Raw genomic sequence first — 24503 nt, 5'->3', positions numbered from 1 at the left:
TACGCTACCAGATAGCACTAGATAACAAAAACAGTAAGGAGGACATGGAACATTTAAACAACATGGTCAAGAAACTTGACCTAGTTGGCCTGTATAGAACACTCATTCAACCATACATAATGCAAGTTCTTTTCAAGTGCACCTAGAATATAACTGGGCCATCACAAAGACTTCAAAGGATTAAAAAATCATGCAGAACATAGTCTCTGATCACAGTGGAATTAAGCTAGAAAAGAAGCCAAAAAGATAACTGAGAGGCAAGAAAATAATTGGAAAATCAGCAGAATAGTCTAAAATATGCCTATTCTCACCACGCCTATTAACCATCACACTGGAGGTCTAAGGCAGAGCAATAAGGAAGAAAAAAAAATACCAGACGAAATTAAAAGGTGTCAGTATTGGAATGGAAGAAATAAAAAATGTCATTATTTGTAGACGACATGATGGGTTTAATCTCACAGTGACCCTGTAGGGCAGAGTCGAATGACCCCATTGGCTTTCCAAGGCACTGTAGGATAAGCACTGGACCACCAGGTCAGTTTGAACTGGAAGGCTGGCATTTTCAAATCTACCAGCCGCTCCTCGGAAACCTATACATGGTTGCTATGAGTTGGACCCGACTCGACTGCACTAAGCAACGACAATATTTACAGAAGCAGATCACCAGGTCTTTCTTCCACGGAGCAATTAGCTAGCCACTTTTTGGTTAGCAGCCACGCACTGAACTATTGACTCAACTGCACACAACAACAATATGACTGATTACCAAAGGTATCGGCTCATTAAACTAATAGAATTACTGAGTGAATTCTGCAAAATCACTCTGCACAGAGTCAATATACAAAAATCAATCATCTTTTGGAGATCAGCAATCCACAAATAGAAAATGAAATAGACAACACCTGCATTCTAAAGCCCTGCCACGAGGGTTAATGAGATCGTTGCTATTATTTGAGTGGGTGCTCAACTCATAGTCACCTTATGCTCAAGGGAAGGCAATACTGCCTGGTCCTGCAACTGACAGCTGATTGGACTGCTAGCAGCCATAGGATTCTCATTGGCTATTTTATGACGTAGGTTGCCAGGCTTGTCTTCACAGTCCATTTTAATCTGAAAGCTCTGCTGAAACATGGTCAGCATCACAGCCACATGCAAGACTCCACTACTGGATGAATGGTAATTGTACTGGAGATGTACTGACCAGGAATTGAACCTGGGTCTCTTGCATGGAAGGTGAGACTCTACCGCTGAACCCAAATGAAAAGAAACAGCTGCAAAAGTGTCTTCACATTAATGAGATAATGGAATCAAGTCCTAGCACAGTGCCTGGATGTTCAGAATGTATAAAATACGAATCTAGGAAAATTGGAAGTCATCAGAAATTAAATGGAATGCAAAAAGATTAATTTTCTAGGCATCAGTGAACTGAAATGGACTCGTGTTGGCCATTTTAGATCAAGCATGGTCTACTATGCCAGGAATAACAAATTGTGCATGTCAAAAAGTACATTCTAAGATTCATTATGAAGCACAACTCTGTCAGTCATAAGATAATATCCACATACCTACAAGGAAGTTGGTGTCCTGTAGAATAAGCATTGGACCTCAAAGTCAGTTTGAACCAGAAGACTGGCGGTTCAAACCCACCCGTTGCTCCTCGGAAACCCTACACAGTCTCTCTATGATTCAGAAAGGACTTGATGCACTTAACAACAACAATAGCAAATAAGTTAATACTATTATTCAAATTTATGCGCCAACCACTAATGACAAAGATGAAGACATTTAAATTTGTACCAATTTCTGTTGTCTGAAATTGACCAAACATGCAGTCAAGATACATTGATAATTACTAGTGATTGGGATACAAAAGTCAGAAACAAAGAAGGATCGATGGAAAATATGCCCTTGATGATAGAAACGACACTGGAGATTACATGGCAGAATTTTATAAGACCATCAACTTCTTCATTGAAGATATAACATAAAGAGCAACTATCCACACATGAATCTTGCCAGATGGAATGCACAGAAATCAGACTGACTACATATTTGGGAATAGATGATGTCGAAGCTCAATATCCTCAATCAGAATGAGGGCAGGGGTCAACTACTCAACAGATCATCCATTGCTCATATGTAAGTTCCAGTGAAAGTTGAAGAAAACTTAAGCCAGTCCATGAAAATCAATGTACAATTTTGAGTCTATCCCACCAGAATCTAAAGACCGTCTCAAGAGTAATTTTGATGCATTGAACACTAATGAATGACCACCAGATGAGTTGTGGGATGACATCAAAGACACCATCACACTAGAAGAAAGCAAAAGGTCATGAAAGAAAGAAAAGTCCAAACTGGATGTTAGAAGAGACTCTGAAACTTCCTCTTGAATGTAGATCAGCTAAAGTGAATGGAAGAAATGATGAAGCAAAAGAGCTGAACAGAAGATTTCAAAGGGCAGCTTGAGTAGAAAAAAATCAAGTATTACAAATGAAAGGTGCTAAGATCTGGAATTAGAAAACCCAAGAAGAACATGCTTGGCATTTCTCAAGTTGAAAGAAAAATAAGCCTCAAGTTACAATACTGAGGGATTCTATGAGCAAAATACTGAACGATGCAGGAAGCATCAAAAGATAATGGCAGGAATATGCAGTCACTGTATGAAAAAGCTGGTTGATGTTACTATTTCAGGAGGTAGCACATGATCAAGAATCAATGGTACTGTAGGAAGAAGCCCAAGCTGCACTGAAGGCACTGATGAAAAACAAGGCTGCAAGAACTGACAAAGATACCAATTGAGATGGTTTAACAAACAGATGCAATGCTGAAAGCATTTGCTCATCTATGCCAAAAAGTATGGAAGACAGCTACCATGGAACTGACTGGAAGAAATCTGTATTTGTACTCATTCCAAAGAAAGGTGACCCAGCAGAATGCAGAAATTATCTAATAATATCATTAGTATCATATTCAAGTAAAATCTTGCTGAAAATAATTTCAAAACAGTTGCAACAGTACATTGACAAGAACTGCCAGAAATTCCCACTGGATTCAGCAAAGGACATGGAAAAGGGGATGCCATTGTGGTATCAGAAGGATCTTGGCTGAACACAGAGAATACCAGAGAGATGTTTACTTGTCTTTTATTAAGTGTGCAAAGGCATTCGACTGTGTGGGTCATAAAAAATTATGGATAACATTTTGAACACCAGGCATTCCAGAACACTTCGTTGTGCTTTTGAGAAACCTGTACTTAGACTAAGTTCCAATAGTCATTGGAACAAAACAAGCAAATGTGCATGGTTTAAAATCAGAAAAGGTGTGTGTCAGCATTGTATTTTTTCACCATACTTATTCAATAATCCAAGAAGCTGAACTATATGAAGAAGAACACAGCCTTAGGTTTGGAAGAAGATTCATTATCAACCTGTTAGCTGCAGATGACACAGCCTTGCTTTCTTGCTGAGAGTGAAGAGGACCTGAAGCACTTCAGATCAAAGACTACAGCCCTTCAGTATAGATTACACCTCAACATACAGAAAGCAACTATCCTCCCAACTGGACCAATATTTATCAACATCATGATAAATCAAGAGAAAATCGACGTGGTCAAGAGTTTAAACTTACTTGGAACCAACACTCATGGAAACAACAGTCAAGAAATGAAGTGATGATATATATTGCACTGAGCCAATCTGCTACAAAAGAACTATATAAGAAGAAAAGATGTCACTTTGAAAACTAAGAGGGAATACCTCATCCCAGCTTTGGTATTCCCAGTCACCTCATATACATGCAAGAGCTGGACAGTGAATCAGGAAGACTTGATGTCTTGAATAATGGTGTTGACAAAGAATATTGAATGTACCTTGGACTGCCAAAAGAACAACTAAGTCTGTCTTAGAAAAAGTATAACCAGATGCTCCTTAGAAGCCAAGATGTTGAGATTTTAAGTCTTATTTACTTTGGACATATTATCAGGAAGGGCAAGTCCATGGAAAAGGATGCTTGGTAAAATGGAATGTTGGCCCAAAAGAGGAAGACCATCAATGAGATGAAGTTATACAGAGACTGCAAGAAATGGTTTCAAATGATGAGGCAGATGTCACAGGACTGGGCAGTGTTTTGCTCTATGGTACATAAAGTCACTATAAATCAGAACCAACTTGATGGCACCTAACAATAACAATAGCGCCTGGTACATAGTAGGTGCTCAAAAAAAAAAAAAGGTTCCTAATCTAATCACTACTAAGCTAATGCTAGTCTAACCTGCCCAGGGCCAATTCCAGCTGGTAGGGATTGATCTCTAGAGCTAGCAAAGTCCTGTGGCATTTCCCTCCACATCTCCTTTCTGACCCTAACATCTCTCCAATCCATCCTGCAGAGCAGTTGGGCTTTTCCAAGAGCCAGAGAAGTCAGCCTGCACCACAGAATATTCTAGACACTGGTGAGAAAGAGGTTTCATTCAAAAGTGAGTCTCTTCCATTACCATCATCTCGTAGAAGGGTATTTATTCACACAGAGAGATGTTCATACAGTGTAACATGAAAAACAAAAAACAAAACCCAGCTGTACAATTCCAATTTAAAAAAATGTGTGTGTGTGTGTGTGTTCGCTTTGTGTATATTTATAGAAAAAAGACTGATTTGGTATAAAATGTCATGCTATTAGTATTTCTCCTGAAAGAAAATGAGTTTAGGATGGATGATGGCTCTTTCATTCTTTTTGATATATTGGGATACATATACACACACATATGTGATATGTATGATCTATATGATACATACATAGTATATAAACCCATTACCATCAAACAACCCTGACTCACAGGGACCCTCTAGGACAGAGCAGAACTCCTCCACAGGGCTTCCGTGGTTATAGATAGCTATGAAGTTGGAGACCGTATTTTTCCACAGCTTTCTCCCAAGGAGAACCTGGGTTTCAGCCACTGATCTTTTGGTTAACAGCAGAGTGCTTTAACCAATGCACTGCCAGGGTTCAAGATTATATCCATAGAGAGGTTACTGTTATTTGACACTTGACACCAGAATTCCTTGGAAAGAAATATTATGATGAGTTACTGGGGGCGGTGATGGATGAGGAGTCAGGCCACACAGGAGACGTTCCCTTTGCCTCGCTCCTACCTGCCCTATCCTCAGTAAACGAGTTCGTATTCTGAACACCCTCTGTGTGAGTCTCCAGGGAGCCCACCCCACCCAGGTGTGAAGCTTCCAGCTATGGAGTGAGCCCAGCCTGAATCCATCCTCACAGAGTTGACACCCATGTCCCTGGATGGCATTCGATTTCCTTTCTGTACAGTGAGTACATGTTACTTGTGGAGCTGAAATGAATCACATTGAAAAGAGAAGAAGGGTTCTTGCCCTCATGGCCCAGCCTTGGCCCAGTGGCTGTGTGCTGACGGGTGAGTGGGGTGGGGTGGGCACTCTAGCAGGGCATGAAGCCAAGGCTTCCAGGTCCCACGTGCCACAGACATTCCTCAGGTAATTATGAGGATTGTTGCAGTGACGGAAAATGTTGACGACATTGGGTGTGGAATAAACAGTTTCCTGACCCATGTGACGGTAACAGCACAAAACCTTGTGTGTAGGTGGTTGCAGGTGTGTGTGTGTGTGTGTGTGTGTGTGTGTGTGTGTGTGTGTGTGCGTGCAGAGAATCGAAAATCGGTGATGTCGTATGGTTACGGGCGTGGGATGGTGCCTGCCCTTCCCTCTTTTTGTGCGTTTTGTTGTTATTGTTGTGATGTTGTTTGCGCAAGAAAAATGGAAAGAGGCTGGGCAAAGTCATGGTCAGATGAAGGAACTTCTTTTATTCCTTGCTAACTCATGAACTCAGTTTCAGAAGTGGAGGGGAGAAGAGGGTGGGCCAAGGAGGGAAATCATACTTGTGAAGTGCTAGCAGGACCAGGGTCTGTCATAGTGATTCATAAGAATTCCACAAAGTAATTCATAATAATTCATCATTAGTGTCCCCTTTCCACAGACGAGGAACCGAGGTCACACAGTTGGTATATGACAGAGTCAGGGATTCAACCCTGGCGTCAGGGCTGGGGTAACCCGGCTTCTGGACTCACCGTGTAGATGGGTTCGGACGGAGGCTGCTTGGAGCTGCTGGCCAGCTGCTTCCCTGGTACCAACATTCGTTTCTGTGGGAAGAGGACTCAGGACTGTGAGGGTCTGGTGGCAAGTAACTCCCCTGCCTCCCCTCCCCCCCTAAGGCCCCTGCAGGGGAGAGGGTGACAGATATTGAACATTTAGCACCCTCCAAACCTCCAGGGAAACGTGGCAAGTGTCTCTGAAGCCTACACCAAACCGCTGGTCTACCTGAGGCTCTGGGAGGTGGGGTGGTGGGCACGGTACCAGTTTGCAGGTCTCAGGCCACAGAGCCAACTGCTGTGTGTGGGCACCAAGCAGGTTCCCTCTAATTCCCCTCACTGCCTCTGTGTCCTGGAGTAAACTTCTGTCCTCTCTGAGCCTCAACTCCTTCAACAACAGCTCTCCTCTGTGAGACAGATGGGAAGGTACAGCAACATGCACTAGCCAGGTGCCACTCATTAACCAGGAGGCTCAGAGAGGTGGACACAGCCCCTGCAGTCTGCCAGGGGATGGCTGGTGAAATTGCCCTTTTACTGAAGGGTGATACAGAGGGAAGGCCTGGCCTGGTAGGTTGAGAAGGGATTCATTCTTCTCGGGAAGGAGAGTTCCAAGTAGAGGGAACAGCATGGATCGAGTCCTGGAAGTCTTTTTGTTGTGTTGTTGTTAGGTGCTGTTGAGTCGGTTCTGACTCATAGCGACCCTGTATAGGGTTTCCGAGGAGGGGCTGTTGAGCTTGAACCGCTGACTTTGTGGTTCAAACCGATCTTGCAATCCAGTGAATTAACCACAGCGCCACACTGAGATCTAGGCGAACATAAAGAGGGTCCAGGTGGAGGGAGAGGTGGACCTGCTTAGATGGGCCAAGCAAGGCCTCATCTGAGAGCTTTAAGCTGGAGACACCAGGATCCAGGGCCGATTCAGAAGCTCCCGCAAGGGCTGTGGGGTGAAGGGCTAATGGTGGTCCTAGAGGCGGGGGCGGGGCGGCCTGCTGGGAAGTGGAAGGAGCCGGCAGGAGGTGGTGCCGTCAGCTCCTTCCCGAGGCAGAAGGAGGCGGGCCCGGCCTTCCCTCCTCATCCCCGGCACCACACTGCTAACAGTGGAGCAACAACAGCCTCATCTCAGGGCAGGAGCTAATTAAAAACCCTGGCTGCCTGCCAACCCCCAGCCCATTTACTCCGGGATTAGCTCTGGAGAGCTACTTAACTCGCAGACAGGAGCCAGCGCCACCCCGAGTCACGAAATAATAATAGCTCAGGAGGCTGGAGCTCACGCCTGTGCCAGGTGCAGCTCACACACACGAATGCGTTTCCTGCTTTCTCTCACACGCTCCTCAATGAACCTGCGAGAGACATCCTTGCACCATCTTTGTGCCACACATGAGGAAGCGAAAGCTCAGAGAGGGTAGGCGACTTGCCTGAAGTCACATAGCCAGGAAGTGGCCGAGATAGGCCCTGAACTCAGGTCTGTGCGATGCATCTGGCTCCCAACACTAAGTCATGTAAACAAGGCCCCCTTGGTCTCTGTCTTCCTGGCACTTGCTGCCTGGCAGGGTGATGTGATGGTAACAGTTGGGGTGGACTACTATAAAGATGCCTCTCGCTGGGTAGGAGCCATCTAAAGCAGTGGGCCAGGCAAAGAGTTGGATCCTGTTGCACTCCAGCCTGATCCTGCCACTTGCTTGCTGCTGTGTGATCTTGGACACATTGCAATCTCTCTGATCTGGAAGAAGCCTTGCTCATAGGTGTGCTGAGGGGTTTCTTCCCTTCCAGGGATGGAGAAAATCTAGGACAGGGATTGTTCCTGATATGGGAGCTTGAAACGGGACACAAGAGGCTTTGTGGCTTCCATCAGATTCTCAGAGGGGCCCGTGTCCCAGAAAGGCTAAAGAGCCCTGGTTTCTTGGAACAGGATCAAAAGGGGCCTGGTGAAAATGAGCAAGGAGTGCAGTCCCACCATCTGGGGGCCATGAGGAAAATGTGGGATGGGACGCTCTCTCGGCCTCTGGTGAGGAATAACGGCTCACCTAGTACAGTTAGGGGTGCATGTCTCACCAGGGCCTACCAGGACCTGCTTCAGGCTAGGCTGGTGGTCCCTCTGCCCCTCTGGACAGCCCTGCCGTTCACATTGCCAGTGCCATAGGTCCCATACCTTCTTCCAAAGCAGGAGAGCCGTACCCAGGACACTCAGGACAGTCAGGAAGCCGGTGAAGCCCAAGAGCAGGCTCTTCAGGTAGGGCTGTGCAGGCTTCTGGTAACCTGAGTCTAGGAGGAGGGGCAGAGGTCTCAGTTACCAGGAGAAGCTGCAAGCACAACCACCTACGCCAGCGCCCAGACCCTGACACCCCCCAACCCTGTCTGGACTCAGGTAGTCCTTTCCATACTTCCTTTTACTAAGCCTCTTTTTGTTTACGGCCTTCATTCTCTTTTGCTTCTTGAATACCCCCTGCCTCCCACCCTCGGTGAACTTAGGGCTCCCCTGTGAGCTGCAAATGAGAAGCTGAGGGTAGTGGCGGGGGAGGGTAATTCCACCTTTTGAGGCTTCGTCTTCCCCTTAGTGAAATGATCATAACAATCATCTACCTCACTGAGGTGGGGAAGGGCTGTAGTGTGGTTTCAAGGAGAAAGGAGACATGTTTGTGTTGCATAGAGCAAGTGGTCAGCCTGCCCCAGGAGTCAGTGAAGGGCAGAGTCCTCCCCCTCTTTCTCTGAGTCATCCATCCATCTTTCCATCCAGTCTATCTGTTCATCCATTTATCTGTTCATCCATCCATCCTCCCATCCATCTGGCAAATATTCACTAAATGCCAATCGTATGATGGGCACACCAATATCTGCTATTTATCAAGCACTTCTGACCACCAGGCATTGGCCCTTGTCTGTGTGAATTCATATCATCCCCATAAACCCCTTCACAGGTATTATCATGAAGACCTGGTTAAAGGTCACACTCTGGGAAGCAGCAGGATCAGAAGTCAACCCTAAGACTGTGGGATTCTGAAGCCCCCTGCTCCTTCCTAGGGAAACTGCAAAGAGAGGTCAAAGAATCCTGGCTTTGGGAATGGACTTGTTTCTGGATTTTGGGGTTATCACTCTTGTGAGAAGATGATGAAAACTAGGAAGCTATTCCCAAAAAGATGTCCATAAACTTCGTGCCCACACTCGTGGCCCCACATTGTGCCAACAGGACACTGAGACCCAAGGGGTCAAGGGACCTGGCTGAGGTCACCTGCCTGAAGGGACCAGAAGCAAATCCACAGCCCACATCTCTGTTCTTCCCTCGTAAGCTGGGGCCTTCCTGTGGCCACTCTGTTCTGCTTTGCCTGAGCTGGAAGACGAGGCAACTCGTTCCCCTTTTCAGACCCTGCTGGGTGAAACCTTTGGACCCTTCACACTGGGAAAGACAAGAAACAAACCCCACCTCGGACCAGGATGAAGGTACCATTGCCGATTTTCGTGTCTTCTTGCCAATGAACAGAGCAGTAGTACATGCCAGTGGCTGATGCATCCTGCAGCCGAGACGTGACCTGGCACTCCACAGAATGGGTCTGATTCTCTGTGCCCTGGCTGGGTGTGCAGTCAGTGTGCTCCTCAGTGCTAGTCTGGCTCTGGCGGTTGACATAGAAGTAGTTAACCTTGAAGTTCTTGTATTTTGAGATATACAGATAGGTGATTTTGCAGTTAAAGGAAACGACTTTGTTGGCCAGGGTGACCACTATGGGGGGACCAGTGTGGATTACTGACTGTCCTCCTGCAAGGGGAAGAAGAGAAGAACAATACGTCAGAGGCCGTCTCTGCTCACCTGCCTTCCGTACATGTCTGTGCTGAGTGTTTGGCGTACTCAACTCCATGATTGCAGACACATTCATGAGGACGCCCTGGACGTGCTGTAGGTTAGGCATTGAGCTGCTAACCACAAGGTTGGGGCTCAAACTTACCAGCTGCTCCTCAGGAGAAAGATGAGCCTGTCTGCTTCCGTGAAAATGTACAGTCTTGGAAACCCTATATAGGGTCGTTATGAGTTGGAAGAAGTGTCCAAGGCACTGGGAGGCTGAGCACTTGCTCCCATGGGTGGGTGAGGGACTAGAAACCACAGAGCCCACATTTTCAGCCCCTCTCTTTCTTAAATGTCAAGAGGCTACATTGGATTAAAAGCACAATGCTATGGATTGCATTGTGTACTTTCCAAAATACAGGCTGGAATCCGAACCTCTCTTCCTATGGAAAAGCAACCTTAATGGTGCAGCAGTTAAGCTTTTGGCTGGTAACCGAATGGTCTATGATTTAAACCCACCAGTTGCTCTTTGGGAGTAAGAGCTGGCAATGTGTTCTTGTAAAGATCACAGTCTAGGAAACTCTATGGGACAGTTCTATTTGCCATGTGGGCGCCATGTGTCAGAATCAACTCAACAACATGTGACAACTTCCTGAAGATGTAACCCCAACTGGAAATCATTTTCTTTGGTATGTTAATGAAGTCATATCAGTGTAGAGTGGATTCTAAACCTAATCACCTCTGAGACTCAGAAATAGTAGAATAGATACAGGAGCAAGCACTTGAGGATCATCAAGGAACCAGAACACCAGGGTTACAGAAAGTCTTCCCCGGGGAGCCAACGCCCTGAATTCAGTGTGAAAAGAAACGTCTGCGACTCATTGATGGTATTCGTGTTACAGCAGCCCTCAGAGACAAAGCCACACACATCTAAGACCAAAGGCTGGTGAAAGATGAGAAATCCAGAGGAAGATGGAGGCAGGAGAAGCTTCCTGGCAGTAGAGGCAGAAAGGGAAGCAGGTTTCGCTGTCTCTGTGGAAGGAGGCATACCAGTGATCAGGAGAAACAAAGTCATTGCCAAATCTGGGCAGAGAGGGTGTGGCAAGTTTTGATGTCACAAACAAGACTCTGAGGACAATTTTTCCAGTCAGGCTGTATCTCCCGTGTGGACATGTCACCCGTGACCACGATGTTCAGTAGGAGTTGCCGTGGGTCCTAGGCCCCCTCTTCCACCCCAGCCCCTAGTGTCTCCTCCCCCACCCCCCGCTGTCCTAGAATGCCTCAGAAAACAGGTTGAAATTCCCCAAGGCAGCAAACCTGCCTGAACGGGCCTTCATGTCCCCTCTCCAGCCGGGCAGTCTCCTAAATGGCTAATCAAGTTCTGGGCCCATCAGTAGCCACCCAGCCCCCAGACCTCAGCCTGCAGCCCTCCCGCCTTGGCCTTCCATATTCCTTGTCTCTCCAGAACCTTCCTTTCCCAGCAGCCAAACAGCAGACAGTTTTAAATTGAGGTCGGCAGCGAGCAGCCAAGAACATGCAGGCCGAGTTGTTAATCGGAAGAAGATCATGCGAGACGCTCTGAGGGAGCAGCAAGATTTATTTTGCCGGGGACATCAGGCGTGGACTCCTGCCTGCAGTGGACCCCCCACTGGACTGGCGTGAGGCCAGGCTGGTTTCTTTTTAGGTCTATTTAGCTCAGCCCTGAGCTGAAGCCCCCACTCCCCGCCCTGAGAAGGGGATCCCAAGGGACCTGTAAAACTTCAAACCAGGATGAGATGGTTTGGCCACACTGTTACTTTGGGACTAAGGAACGCTGATGGGCGCAGTAGATTTAGCACCTGACTGCTAACCACAAGTCTGGCAGTTCAAACCCACCAGCAGCTCTGAGGGGAAAAAATGAGACTGTGCCTGTAAAGATTCACAGCCTTGAAGACATTATGGGGCAGATCTTATAGGGTCTGAGTCATAGTTGATTTGATGGCCGTGGGCTTGGGGTGGGTTGAGTCATGAAAGAGGTACCACCTCCCCCAGAGAACTGAAGGCATTAATATTTCCAGGGAGTCCACTGTCTGCAGATCGTGGCGGATCACGTGGGGCACAATTAATATGGTAGTGCTCTGGTGGACGGAAATCCTCCCCCCAAAACAAACTCACTGCCATCAACTCAATCCCACCTCATAGTGACCCTGTATAGGGTTTCCAAGGCTGTAAATCTTTACAGGGGCAGAAAGTCTCATCTTTCTCTCTCAGACGGCTGGTGAGTTTGAATCATAGACCTTGTGATTAGCAGTCTAGTGCTGATCTTACAGTGCTGTGAAATGGGAGGGAAATTCATACTGGACTTTATATGTCTGGACTCTTCTGCCTGGTTTGGGCAGAAGACAGGAAGCACTGATCCCCAACATACCCCACAAACCCCAGCCCCCCAAGTCTTTAAGTGATCCTTTACTCTGGATCCTATTTACAACACTCCCCTGGAAGGTCCCTGGCCCTGCTAGCTCCCCCAGATCCCTTCTCTAATCAGGGCCCCATTTCCATACTCCTTTGCTAAGGCCCTATTTGTTTCCTGCCTTGATTCTCTTTAGGAGCTTCCTGTTGAGCCAGGGGGTAGAATTGTTCCTGATTCCCAAAGGTGCCAGGTGGGCTGGAAGGACAAGAGGAAATAAAAGTGTAAGAACTTTACTCACTCTGCCCCACAACCTCACACTGGAGATGGAGGGGTTGTTTGCACACACAGGCCACACCCCTCTCTGCGCATCTATTCTTGTACCCGCTCTGTCTAGAATACACCCTCCTCCGCCTCTTCACCTGCACAGCAACAACAAAACACAACCTGTTGCTGACTCATGGTGACCTCATGTGTGTCGGAGCTGAACTGCTCTATAGAGCTGTCTAGGCTGTCATCTTTATAGGACCAAACTGCCAGACCTTTCTTCCAAGGTGCTGTCGAGTGGGTTGAAACCACCCACCTTTTAGTTTGTAGCCAATCACAAACCATTTGTGCCACACTGACCCATCCCTACTTATTTCAAAAGACATGGTTCAGGAGACATTTTCCAACCTTCACCTATATCTGTTTGGTCCTCCCAGTGTGCCTGCAAGGCGATGGGTCACGTGGCACAGGTGTTTGTTCGAGAGAGTTAGAGGGTTGGGAACTGACCAGGGTCACTCATCTGCACCAGGGTTACAGAGCCTGTCCAACTGCCCTGGGGTCCTGCCTGCTCATCCTCAAGGGAACGGGCAGCCTCCAGGACTGGCGAGGATGGACATGCTGTCCACACAACAAAGCCACCTTCCTGTTTGTCTGGTGGGAAGACATCCATCCAGTTCTTTGGAAAGATTCTCTCCGTTTAAACAATTCCTTCTAGAAAATGAAGGAATCTGCTAGTGCAATTAAGCTGATCTTTACAATTCTGGAGAAATCTATAAAAATAGAAATCTGTTGTTCTGTATCCTTCCGGGATTCATTATTTTAAGGGCAGAGGGCTAGGGTCATTAAGATGTGTGGCCCTGGCTAAAGTCTACAGCAGCAAGGAGAAACTCCCAGGCAAGAGCCTCAGCTTTCCGATGAAACTGCTGTCTCAGAAAAGCCAAGAGGGCAATGTCTGACAACTCAGTCTATAATGACATCCGATCTGGAGACAGAGGGCTAAAAACTGAGGATGGGAGACATGCAGGGGAAGGACTGGGTTAGAGTCTGATGATGTGGTTAATTGCCTTCACTGCTCCCTTCCGTTTGTGGGGTGTCAGTAACCCCTGAGCCTGGACCACAGCAGCTGCCCAGCTCTGGCCCTTCTCTCGGACCCGAGTTTGTGAGATGCCCCCTCTAGGGTATGAGTTCTGTTGTCTGCTAGCTAGAAGCTTCCCCAAGGTAAGGCTCACCTTTGCAGATGGGCTCATAAGAATCTCTGAACTCACAAATTCTTCTCAGTTGTTCCCATTTGTGTATCTAACAAGCATTTTGTGGTTGTTATTAGCTGCAGTGGAATTGGCCCATGACTCATGTCGAGTCCATGCATGGTGGAATGAAATACTGCCTGGTCTCCATGATTAGTTTTGGATCAGACCATTGGGATCCTAAGGGTTTTCAGGGGGTGATTTTTTGGAAGCAGATAGCCAGGCCTTTCTTCCTAGTCTCTTTTAGTCTGGAAGCTCTGATAAACCCGTTCAGCGTTACAGCAACATACTAGCCTCCATGGACAGACAGGGGGTTATCTGTATATGAATGAGGTGCTTTGACCAGGAATCGAACCTGGGTCTTCAGCATGAAAGGCAAGAATTCTACCACTGAACCATCAGTATCCTGCAACAAACACTTAGGATACTAGGTAGGTCACAACTTCATCCTAGGCCCAGAGGGGGCCCCTGCCCCTACAACACCCCCAGTCTAACAGAGAAGGACGCTGTGGAGTAGAGGGAGCCTGGAGCCGAAGGCTACTTCTGTCTGGGGTGGTGGGGGCGGGCGGCCATGACCTGGTGGGAGTGTGTTCTACTCTCTTCGTTGTTGTTGTTAGGTGCCATCAAGTCAGTACTGACTCATAGTAACCATATACACAACAGAACAGAACCCTAACCGGTCCTGCGCCAACCTCACAATTGTTGCCACATTTGAGCCTATTACTGCTCAAAACAACAGAACTTTATTTTCTACAGTCTCCGAGGCCAGAAGTCCAAATTCAGGGTGTTGGCAGAGCCCTGCTCTCTCCTCAGGCTTAAGGTTCTCTATCTTCTAGTTCTGGTGTCCCCAGATCTTCCCTGGCTTCTGGAAGCATTGGTCCATCTCTGCTTCAGTCAGTCTCTGTGTCTTAGTCCTGTTGTCGTTGTTAAATGCTATTGAGTTGGTGCTAACTCACAGAAACCCTATAAAGGGTTTCCAAGGAATGCCTAGTGGGTTTGAACCACCAACCTTGCAGTTAGAAGTCCAGTGCTTATCCTACAGTGTCACACCAGGGCTCCTAGACGTAGTTCTAATCAAATACAGTCTGACTTTTTTATTTTAACCGATAACATCTGCAAAGATGCCGTTTCCAATTAAGGTCACATTCACGGATACACGGGAGCTTAGGACTTCAACACATCGTTCTGAGAGACACAATTTTATCACAGCAGCACTTGGGGGTGTGGAAGAAAAGCTGTCCTGGAGGTCGTCAGTGAACCGAAGCAACAGAATACATACAGAGGGGCGAGGAAAAGACTAAGGGCCGAGGGGAGAGAAATGGCTGACTCTCAATCACGCTTCATATACATTAAACACCATGACCATACTAGGAGGTGCTCTTGCAACCCTATTTTACAGATGACGAAATGAAGGCCCAAAGCTCAACACTTTGCACTCAACTTTGAACCTAAAGGTTGGCTGTTCTCACCCACCCAGTGGACTGAGGAAGAAAGGCCTGGTGATCTGCTTTTGGAAAGTTCACATTCAAGAAAATTCTACAGAGCAGTTCTACGAGTCACCGTGAGTCAATGAACACAATGGCAATATTTTCTTTTATTTTTTTTTTAAAGCCACACAGTCCATCTGCCGTGGAGTCAGAATTTGAACCTGGGTTTGTCTGACCTGTGCTGAGGAAGAAAAGCCAGCACAGGGCTGGGCAGCAACGGTCAGAAAGTGAGCAAGGGTCAAGTGCAATGAGGCACGTTCACAGTGACACAAGGTTCAAATGTTACAGAGAGGGCTAGACACACAGCATACGTGGTAAGGGTCGAGAGCCAGCAAAGGGCTGGATGCTCCAAGATCAGGTGGGGTTCATGGGGGTCAGACAGTGTGGATGCCATGGAGGCTTGGCCAAGAGCTGCAGGTGCACCCAGGACTACATCTCACTTCAGGCCTAGAGGGGCTTCAGCAGGCCCCCTCACAAACCTTGAAGTATGACCCAAGAGGACGTGAATGTAGTGGCTGGTGTCAGTTCCATGGCAGCTGCATCACGTTTTGTCCCTTGTTCAGGCAAAGGAAGTGTGTGTGCCCCTTGGGACAAGGTGTGTGTTGAGCAGAGTCATCAGGGCCGGGGAAAGAGGGCTGGGTGACCCGAATTCCTGAGAGCTGAGGTGGGCATGAAAGCCTTAGGAACCCAGCCACTGAGCAGGTCTCTAATCGACAGACAATTTGATGCCTCCTGGGACCCCTGAAGGGTCCATGAAAGAGCCCTGAAAGCCCACTGTCCACAGTGCTGTCCAGACAAGATGCCCTCTCCCACAGCTCCTGTCCCCTCCTGCTGCCAGCAGGACCTCAGCTTGAAAGTGGGGGCCAAATAGGAGACCTGGGGCGGGGGGACCGCCCCCCCCCCCATGCACACACAACCCCGCAGAGCCGGAGCGGTTTGCAGGTTGAAACTTGGACTCTTTGGTGCCTTCTAGTGACCACAGAACTATGATTGGCTCTCTTCTGGGGGCCGGGGATACCCCACATGGGAGGTTTCAGGGGCCACAGAAGTGATTCTCCCAGTTCTGGGAGTCAAGGTATACGTTTAACTGGGCTGACCCTGGGACACCTTGGTGTTTTCTGGGAGGGGACAGAACCCATTCAGAGGGAATTTCATTCAGAGGGGATCAGGAAGATGTGCAAGGTAGTGACTAGAACATGGAGGGGCCACTAGGAGCTCCCTGGGGACCTCGGCAGGATCAGGCAGCCAGGTGAGGCGAGTGGTCATGGGAACAGGGAGGCGTCTCCCCAACCCCATAGCCCTGCAGACCAACCTCTCCAGTTGGTTCAGACCCACAGTGACCCTGCACAGGGTTTCCGAGGTAGCGTAGTAGTTATGAATCGGGTTGTGACCCACAATGTCAGTAGGTCGAAACTACCAGCTGCTCCGCGGGAGAAAGATGAGACTTTCTGCTCCCATAAAGATTTATAGGCTCGGAAACCCTGTACAGGGTCACTAGGGGTTGAAATCGACTCCACAGCACATAACAACAACAACAACAAATCTTTATGGGAGCAGAAAGTCTCATCTCTCCCCTGTGGAGTGACTCGTGGGTTTGAACTGTTGACTTTGCGGTTAGCAGTCCAGTGCTTATCCCACAGCACCACTAGGGCCCTTTCCTCTCCAGTGGCATGGGGGAATGGAAGGAGGGAGGGAGGGCTTACAGGTTGTGTCTAGGGGAGATGTCTCTCTGCTTGGGGAGTCAGGAGAGGACACCCTAGTGGGCTTCTTGGCTTCTCTGGAACCTGGTGTCTCCCCTGCAACAGGGCCAACCTGACAGGGTTGTCACAGGATGGAAGGGAACACAGCACGCTAGCCCTAGGGCCAAGGAGGAAGCAGAGTCTGGGAAGGCAAGTGTCAGCCTGTTGGGGGCAGGCCCACAATGCAGGCAAGGCCTAGGGAGCCAGGTCCCCTTCCGTGACCCCAGCCTGGTCACCAGCTGGAGACTTGGCTGGCCTGGGCTCCAGGCAGTGGGTGAGGCCTGTGTGTGTGTCGGGGTCTCTGAGCGGGATGCACCTTCCTGCTTTTCTCACCCTGTTCCTCCCAACGCCCTTGTTAGGAAAGACTTTGTGGTTTGCTGGTTCATGGTTCCTTGCTTTCTGGTTCTTACAATTCTGCTGATGAGACGCCCCACCCCCACCCAGCCCAGGGTAGATATTTGACTCTGCTCCCAGGTCTACAAGTTTTCCACCACAAGACCTGGCTTCAGAAACAGGTGGGTCCAGGGGTCTGTGCTGGGCACAGAACTGTGTGTCCAGAGGTCAGAAGGCATCTAGATCAATGTTCTGACCCAGGCTAGTTAGGTGTATATGGTGTGGGGGGGAGGGGGGGACTGGAGGGGGTGCCTCCAGGCGGCGGGCAATTCTCCCAAAAGGGTTTCTCACACTCTGCCCTCCCTCGGCCCCTGCAGCTTTCTTGAGGGGCCCACCCTCAGAATCAGATCCTACACTAGAGCAACCCTGCCTCCTTTCCCACCTCAGCCCCTCCGGAGTCCCACTCCCCTCCACCTCTGCCCCCAGCATCCTGCTCCCCAATCCCAGATGGGCAGAGGCTCCCATCGGAGGGGACCCCCATGAGAGTCTGAAATCAATTTACAGGATCAAGACAAGCAATTTAAAAAAAAAAAAAAGGAGCTTCGAGTGTCTCATGCGTAGTGAGAGTACTGTTTGCTAACTGTCTGGGCTCAGCTGTGGACATGCAGCTGGGTCAGATAAGGCCACCTGATCTCCTACAGTCACCACTGAAGTTGTGGAAAGTCCTGGCCTAGAGGACCCCATTCATAGCCTCCAGCCTGGTACAGCCACATTCTGTGCGCTCAGCACTTGCTCTGGTCAACTGTAGAGCCTAGGTTTTTACCCTCTCTGTTCCCATCCTCCCCCAGAGCTGTGGGGTCACTCCCACCCCCACCAGCCACCCAGGCAGGGTGCAAGGCTCCCCTCCCAGCCAACTCTCCTGTATCATAGGTAAGCCAGATGATAATAGAAGATAGTGTCCACTGGGCATTCTCCCCTTTTACAAATGAGAACACTGAGTCCTGAGACGGGAAGAGATTTGCCCAAGCAGCATGGCTAGTAAATGATGGAAGTTGAATTTTAAAATGGATCCCTTTGAGTCTTTTCATTCCATACTTAACACAATTCTTAAACACAGTTTTATACTATAATTATAAAATCCCAAAGCCAGCAAAAGAAAATTTTCTCAAGTGAAATACTATAAATTTTTAAAGATGGACAAACATTCTGAGGTTGTGTCCCCAGATTGGACCAGCTAGGAGCTGAATTGACAGTGACCGCACCAGTGGACTCACACCTAACAACGATGCTGAGGATGATATAGGACGACGGAGCAGTGTTTCCTTCTGGGAGTCTGAACCCACTCAATGACACCTGACAGCATAGACACACCCACCAGCCCTCTGTCGATGTGTCTATGTGCTGTGGTGATTTGCATGTTGATGTGATGCTTAGAAGCTATAGCGTAAGAATTTCAAATACCAGAGGATCACCCACGGTTGGCTGATGTCAGCAGAGTTCCCAGGCTAAGACTAAGAAGACTGGTGTGGCAATCCACTTCTGAAAAGTTGCTATTGTTGTTGTTAAGTGCCACTGAGTTGGTGCCAGCTCTTAGTGACCCTATCTAGGGTTTCTGAGGCTGTCGGCCTTTGTGAGAGTAGGAAGCAGTCAATAAAAATGTATGCCTCACAAACATTGGCTAATACAGTGTTGGAAGATGGGCTGCCTCCCTCCTCTTCCCCCCTCAGGTTAAAAGGCACACACGATAGCCACCACAAGGGACTCAAACACACCCTCATTTGTGCAGACATCATCATTGTTGTTAAGTGCCGTCAAGTCGATTCTGACTTAAAGCGCCCCTGTATAGGGTTTCTGAGGAGTGGCTGGTGCGTTTGAACCACCAACTTTGCGGTTAGCCATCTGGTACTTATCCTACAGTGTCACACCAGGGCTCCAAAGAGAGCATGTTGTTACTAGGTGCTATCGAGTCACTTCTAATTTATAGCAACAGAATGAAACTTTGTCTGGTCCTGGACCATCCTCACAATTCTTGTTAAGGCCATTGCTGCTGGCGCTGGGCCAGTCCAGAACAGCAGAGAGCCAGGCTGTTTCCTTCTGCTCTACATAAAGTCACCCTGAATCCGGGCCCTTTGTTGTTGTTAGGTACTGTTGAGTCAGTACTGACTCATAGCAACCTTACATCCAACAGAAGGAAACACTGCCCACCCCTGTGCCAACTTCACAATCGTTGCATAGAAACCCTATGCAGGGTTTCTATGAGTCGGAACCGACTCCCTTGAGCCCATTGCTGCTGCCACTGTGCCAATCCATCTCGTTAGGGGGTCTTCGTCTCTTTTGCTGACCCTCTCTCTACTTTACCAAACATGATGTCCTTCTCCAGGGATTGATCCCTCCTAATAGTACGTCTGAAGTATGAGAGAAGAAGTCTGTCCATTCTGGCTTCTAAGGAGCATTCTGGTTGTACTTCCAAAACAGATTTGTTGGTTCTTGTGGCAGGCCATAGAATTTTTAATATTCTCCTCCAACAGTACAACTCAAATGCATCAATTCTTCTATGGTCTTCCTAATTCATTGTCTGATTTTCACATGCATTGAAAATACCGTGCTTTGGGTCAGGTGCACTTCAGTTAGTTCTCAAATTACATCTTTGCTCTTGAACAATTTACAGAGAGGTCTTGTGCAGCAGATTTGCTTAACGCAATTCGTTGTTTGATTTCTTGACTGCTGCTTCCATGAGTGTTGATAGCTAATCCCAGCAAAGTGAAGTCTTTGACAACTTCAATCTTTTCTCCATTAATGTAGTTGTTATTTATTGGTCCAGTGGTGAGGATTTTTGTTTTCTTTACATTGAGATGCAACCCATATTGAAGACTTGGTCTTTGATCTTTATCAGTAAGTATTTTAAGTCCTCTTCATTTTCAGCAAGCAAGGTTGTATCATCTGCATATCGCAGGTGGTTAATGAGTCTTCCTCCAATCCCAATGCCACGTTCTTCTTCATATAATCCAGTTTCTCAGATTATTTGCACAGCATACAGATTGAATAATTATGGTGAAAGAATACCACTCTGGCATACATCTTTCCTGATTTTAAACAATTCAATGTTACCTTGCTCTGTTCTTGTGATCTAAGTACAGGTTCCTCATGAGCACAATTAAATGTTCCAGAATACTCATTCTCCGCAATGTCGCCCATAGTTTGTTATGATCCACACAGTCGAAAGTCTTTGCATAGTCAATAAAGCACGGTTATTGGTATTCTCTGCTTTCAACCAAGATCCATCTGACATCAGCAATGATATTCTTAGTTCCACATCCTAGTCTGAATGTGGCCTGAACTTTTGGCAGCTTCCTAACAATGTATTATTGCAGTGATTTTTCTATTATCTTTAGCAAAATTTTACTTGCATGTGATATTAATGATATTGTTCGATGATCTCTGCATTCTGTTGAGTCACCTCTCTTTGGAATCGGCACAAATATGGATTTCTTCCAAGAAGTAGTTGTCTTCCAAATTTCTTGGCAGAGATGAATGAATGCTTCCAGTGCCGCCTCACTTTCTTGAAAGATTTCAATTTGTATTCCATCAATTCCTGGTGCCTTGTTCTTTGGCAATTCCTTCAGTGCACCTTGGATTTCTTCCTTCAGTATCATTGGCTCTTGATCATGTGCTACCTCTTGAAATGGTTGAACATCGACCATTTCTTTTTGGTGCAGTGACTCTGTGTATTCCTTCCATCTTCTTTTGAGGCTTTCTGCATCATTCAATATTTTGCTCAGAGAATTCTTCAATCTTGCAAGTTTTTCTTCTTGAACTTTTTCTTCAGTTCCCTTAGCTTGAGAAATGCTGAGCATGTTCTTCCTTTTTTGGTTTTTCTGACTCCAGGTCTTTGCACAGTTCCTTGTCATATTTGACTTTGTCTTCTTGAGCTGCCCTTTGAACATTTCTTTTCATCTCTTTTATCTCCTCACTTCTTCCATTTGCTTTAGCATCTCTACGCTGGAGAGCAAGTTTCAGAGTCTCTTCTTACAGCCATTTTGGATTTTTCCTTTTTTCTTGTCTTCCCAATGACCTTTTGCTTTCATCCTGTATCATATTCCTGATGTCATCCCACCTGAATTTAGAGATCATCTCAAGAATAGATTTGAATCTGGGCCTACTCAACGACAACTCACCACAGCAATAGGCAGAGATGTCCAACAACAGGTGGGGGCTAGGGCACAAGGGGACTCAGTACTGTCATTCTCGAGAGGGACTGTTATTCTCATCCCAGCTCAAGCAGAGACCATGACCCCCAGAGCAGCAATGGTCCAATGAGCTCTCTACTGGTCTGCAAGATCAGTTGAGTGTCCAAAAAGGGTCAGTCAGCACCCTTCACCAACCCCCTTGCTTCTGTAGACACTTCAAAGAAAACAACATCAACACATGATGAATAAACTTGGCATGCTGGTGGTGGTGGTGGTGGTGGTGGCTGTGTGCCATCGAGTTGGTTCCAGCTCATAGTGACTCTGTATATGGTTTCCGAGGCTGTAAATCTTTAAAGGAGCCTCATCTTTTTCTATGGAGCAGCTGGTAGATTCAAACTGCTGACCTTTCAGTTAGCAGCTCAGTTTGTAATCCACTATGCTACCAAGAGTCCCTGCCCTTCAATCATCTCCAACAAATGGCGGCCCCATGTGCAACAGCACCAAACATTGGCTGACCCTACGGCCATTGTTGCTGCCTCTGTGTGTTTATTCCAGCCTAGGGGACTCATCTTCAGACAATATTCTGAAGTGATCCATAAGTTCTCAATGGCTAATGTTCAGAACTAGATCACCAGAACTTTCTTCTTCCTGTCTTAGTCTGAAAGCTCCATTGAAACCTGAACCTACTAGTATTTGACATTCCTGTGGTGCAGCTTACAGCATCCTAGCAATATGCAAGACACCACAGTTTGTCAAAAGGAGCTCTGGTAGCGTAGTGGTTACGAATCGGGCTGCAAACCACAAGGTCAGCAGTTTGAAACTACCAGCTATTCCATAGGAGAAAGATGAGGCTTTCTGCTCCCGTAAAGATTTACAGCCTCGGAAACCCTATGCAGGGTTGCTGAGTCGGAACCGACTCCACGGCACATCACCACCACCACCACACGGTGTCAAACTTGAGAAACCTTGGTGCACACATACTCGCTTAAATGCTCTGGGAACTTATCCTTGGCTGCAGTTCCCTGCTCTACCTGGAACTCTCTCCTCTCTAAGGTAAGGTGAAGACCTAGATGTACAGATTAAAGGTATCCAATCCATCTTAGCTCAGTTTGCAAGGAAAACCCTTTGGTCCCCTACCACAGAAGAAAGCACTTCTCGTGGTCTTGGTTTTAGGTTGTGCTCACCCGTTTAAATCTGGACCCTCTGAGTTGTTCCATTTTAAAGGCCCGTCTGAAGAGTCCCTAGAAGGCACCCATGCATGGCTTACTTTGTCTCAGCGTAAAAACCAGGGGGATCATCTGGGGAATGGGCATGCCCTCCAGGGCTATGCATGCGATGGGATGACGCTTGGCCATGCTGCTGATATAGAGTCGTGGGACAGGCGTTGGAGGCCACCTTCAAACACTGAGCTTGTATTACAGTGGCCTTCTTAGCACTAATGCCCTGGGCAAGGCGCCATTGGCCTGGTTGTCCCACCTTTCAACACGTTCAAATTACAAAGATGCATGAAGACACACTTGGCCTCAGCCTGTTTTCCAGCCTCCAGATCCCAGACATGGGCGTATCGTGGCCTCTCGGGGACACAGATCAAGTGCAAGAATGTCAAATGCTTGACCCCAGAAATGCACAAGCTTCACAAGTGTGAACTGGTATTTTTATAGCATTTGTCTCTTTTGGGGCCTGTGTTAAAAGTCAAGCTGTTCAAACTCTACAGTTCATTCGGAGATTGGCCTGAGTCAGACAAAGGTGCCCTGGTAGCCCAGTGGGTTAAGTCTTTGGCTGCAAACAGAAAGGTCACCAGTTCGAACCCACACAGCAACTCTGCAGGAGCAAGCCTGCCGATCTGCTTCCATAAAGAACCCCATAGAGCAGTTCCACTCTTTCACATGAAGCAATAACTGGGTCAGGATGGGGTTGTCGCCTTCCTTAGAAAGAGGGCCATCAGGATGGGCCAGAGAAGGGGGTGGGGCTCTTGTTTCCTGTCTCTGAATGGGGTGCCAGGGGAACAGGCTACCCCTGAGACACTCCCCTCAGCAAGGAGGGAGTGCTTATCTAAGGTAAATTCTAATCCAGCGTGCCAAACCCACCACCAGCAGAAACTGACCACCTGTGACGGAAACGGGTGGAAAGAAGGTCCGCAGGGGCTCCAGAGACCCAGGGGAGAGGCCCAGTTCAGCTTGGAGGCGGGTGGCTTCCTGGAGGGATGACTCTCAGACTGGAGATCCTTTATGTTTCAAAGGATCGCTCTTCAGCGACCTCCACTCCATCCCCCTTAGAAAAGCGAAACATGCTCAAAGTAGAAATTCTAGAAACCACAACAGACCAAGTGGAGAGTTTGCCTTGACTGCAGTTCAGCCATTCTGCGGTCCCTTTGTGAGCACTTTGGCGTCTTTTCTTCCCTTTCTTGCCCCAGCTGAACATTGAAGAGTAGAATGTGGGCATGTGGGGAGGAGTTCTGAACCCAGGAAAGCACTGAGGGGGGCAGCGGGGAGCTTGTGGCACAGAGTTGGGGGGTTCAAGATTGGGGAGAACTGGAAGGGTTTGCTGAGGGAAGGAGTCCTGCCCACGAGACGTAGGAAGTGGAGGTGAGGCCTTGGCGGGTGGAACCTTGACCTGGAAGCTTAGTATCTCTATGAACTTTTAAACTGGGAGGTCACATGATCATGATTGCATTTTTGGAAAGATGACAGCTCCAGTCTTCCTAAATACCCCTCTGAAGTCCTTCACAAAGGATCCCTGGTGGTACAACGGTTAAGCACTCAGCTGCTAACCAAAAGATCTGTGGTTCAAATCCACCAGCTGTTCGTCCGAAGAAAGGGGTGTCAGTCTGTTTCATAAACTGCAGTTCTACACTGTCTCCTGGGGTTGCTGCAAGTCTGAATTGGTGCCTAACAACAACATCACCTTAATGAGTCATTTTGTGGAATTTGTGTCCCTGCCTCTCCCCATTTCAGGCTTCTTTTAAAATAGAAATTC

At 47.7% G+C, this 24503-nt stretch overlaps 1 protein-coding gene across 1 annotated transcript in view; it reads right to left on the bottom strand.

Annotated features, from left to right (window-relative positions):
• NFAM1 (NFAT activating protein with ITAM motif 1) overlaps positions 1–22882 on the bottom strand; it is a 28205-nt gene extending 5323 nt beyond the window's left edge. Inside the window, exons 1-5 of the mRNA XM_006866911.1 lie at positions 22795–22882; positions 13425–13464; positions 9531–9874; positions 8262–8374; positions 6092–6163 (exon numbers count right to left, since the gene is read on the bottom strand). Of these exons, the coding sequence (XP_006866973.1) occupies positions 6092–6163; positions 8262–8374; positions 9531–9874; positions 13425–13464; positions 22795–22882 (657 nt within the window). The remainder of the gene's footprint in view (positions 1–6091; positions 6164–8261; positions 8375–9530; positions 9875–13424; positions 13465–22794) is intronic.
• Between the last annotated feature and the right edge of the window lie 1621 nt (positions 22883–24503).

Source organism: Chrysochloris asiatica, unplaced genomic scaffold (assembly GCF_000296735.1).
Source record: "Chrysochloris asiatica unplaced genomic scaffold, ChrAsi1.0 scaffold00097, whole genome shotgun sequence".
Lineage (NCBI taxonomy): Eukaryota > Metazoa > Chordata > Mammalia > Afrosoricida > Chrysochloridae > Chrysochloris > Chrysochloris asiatica.
This window is presented reverse-complemented; position numbering and strand designations above follow the sequence as displayed.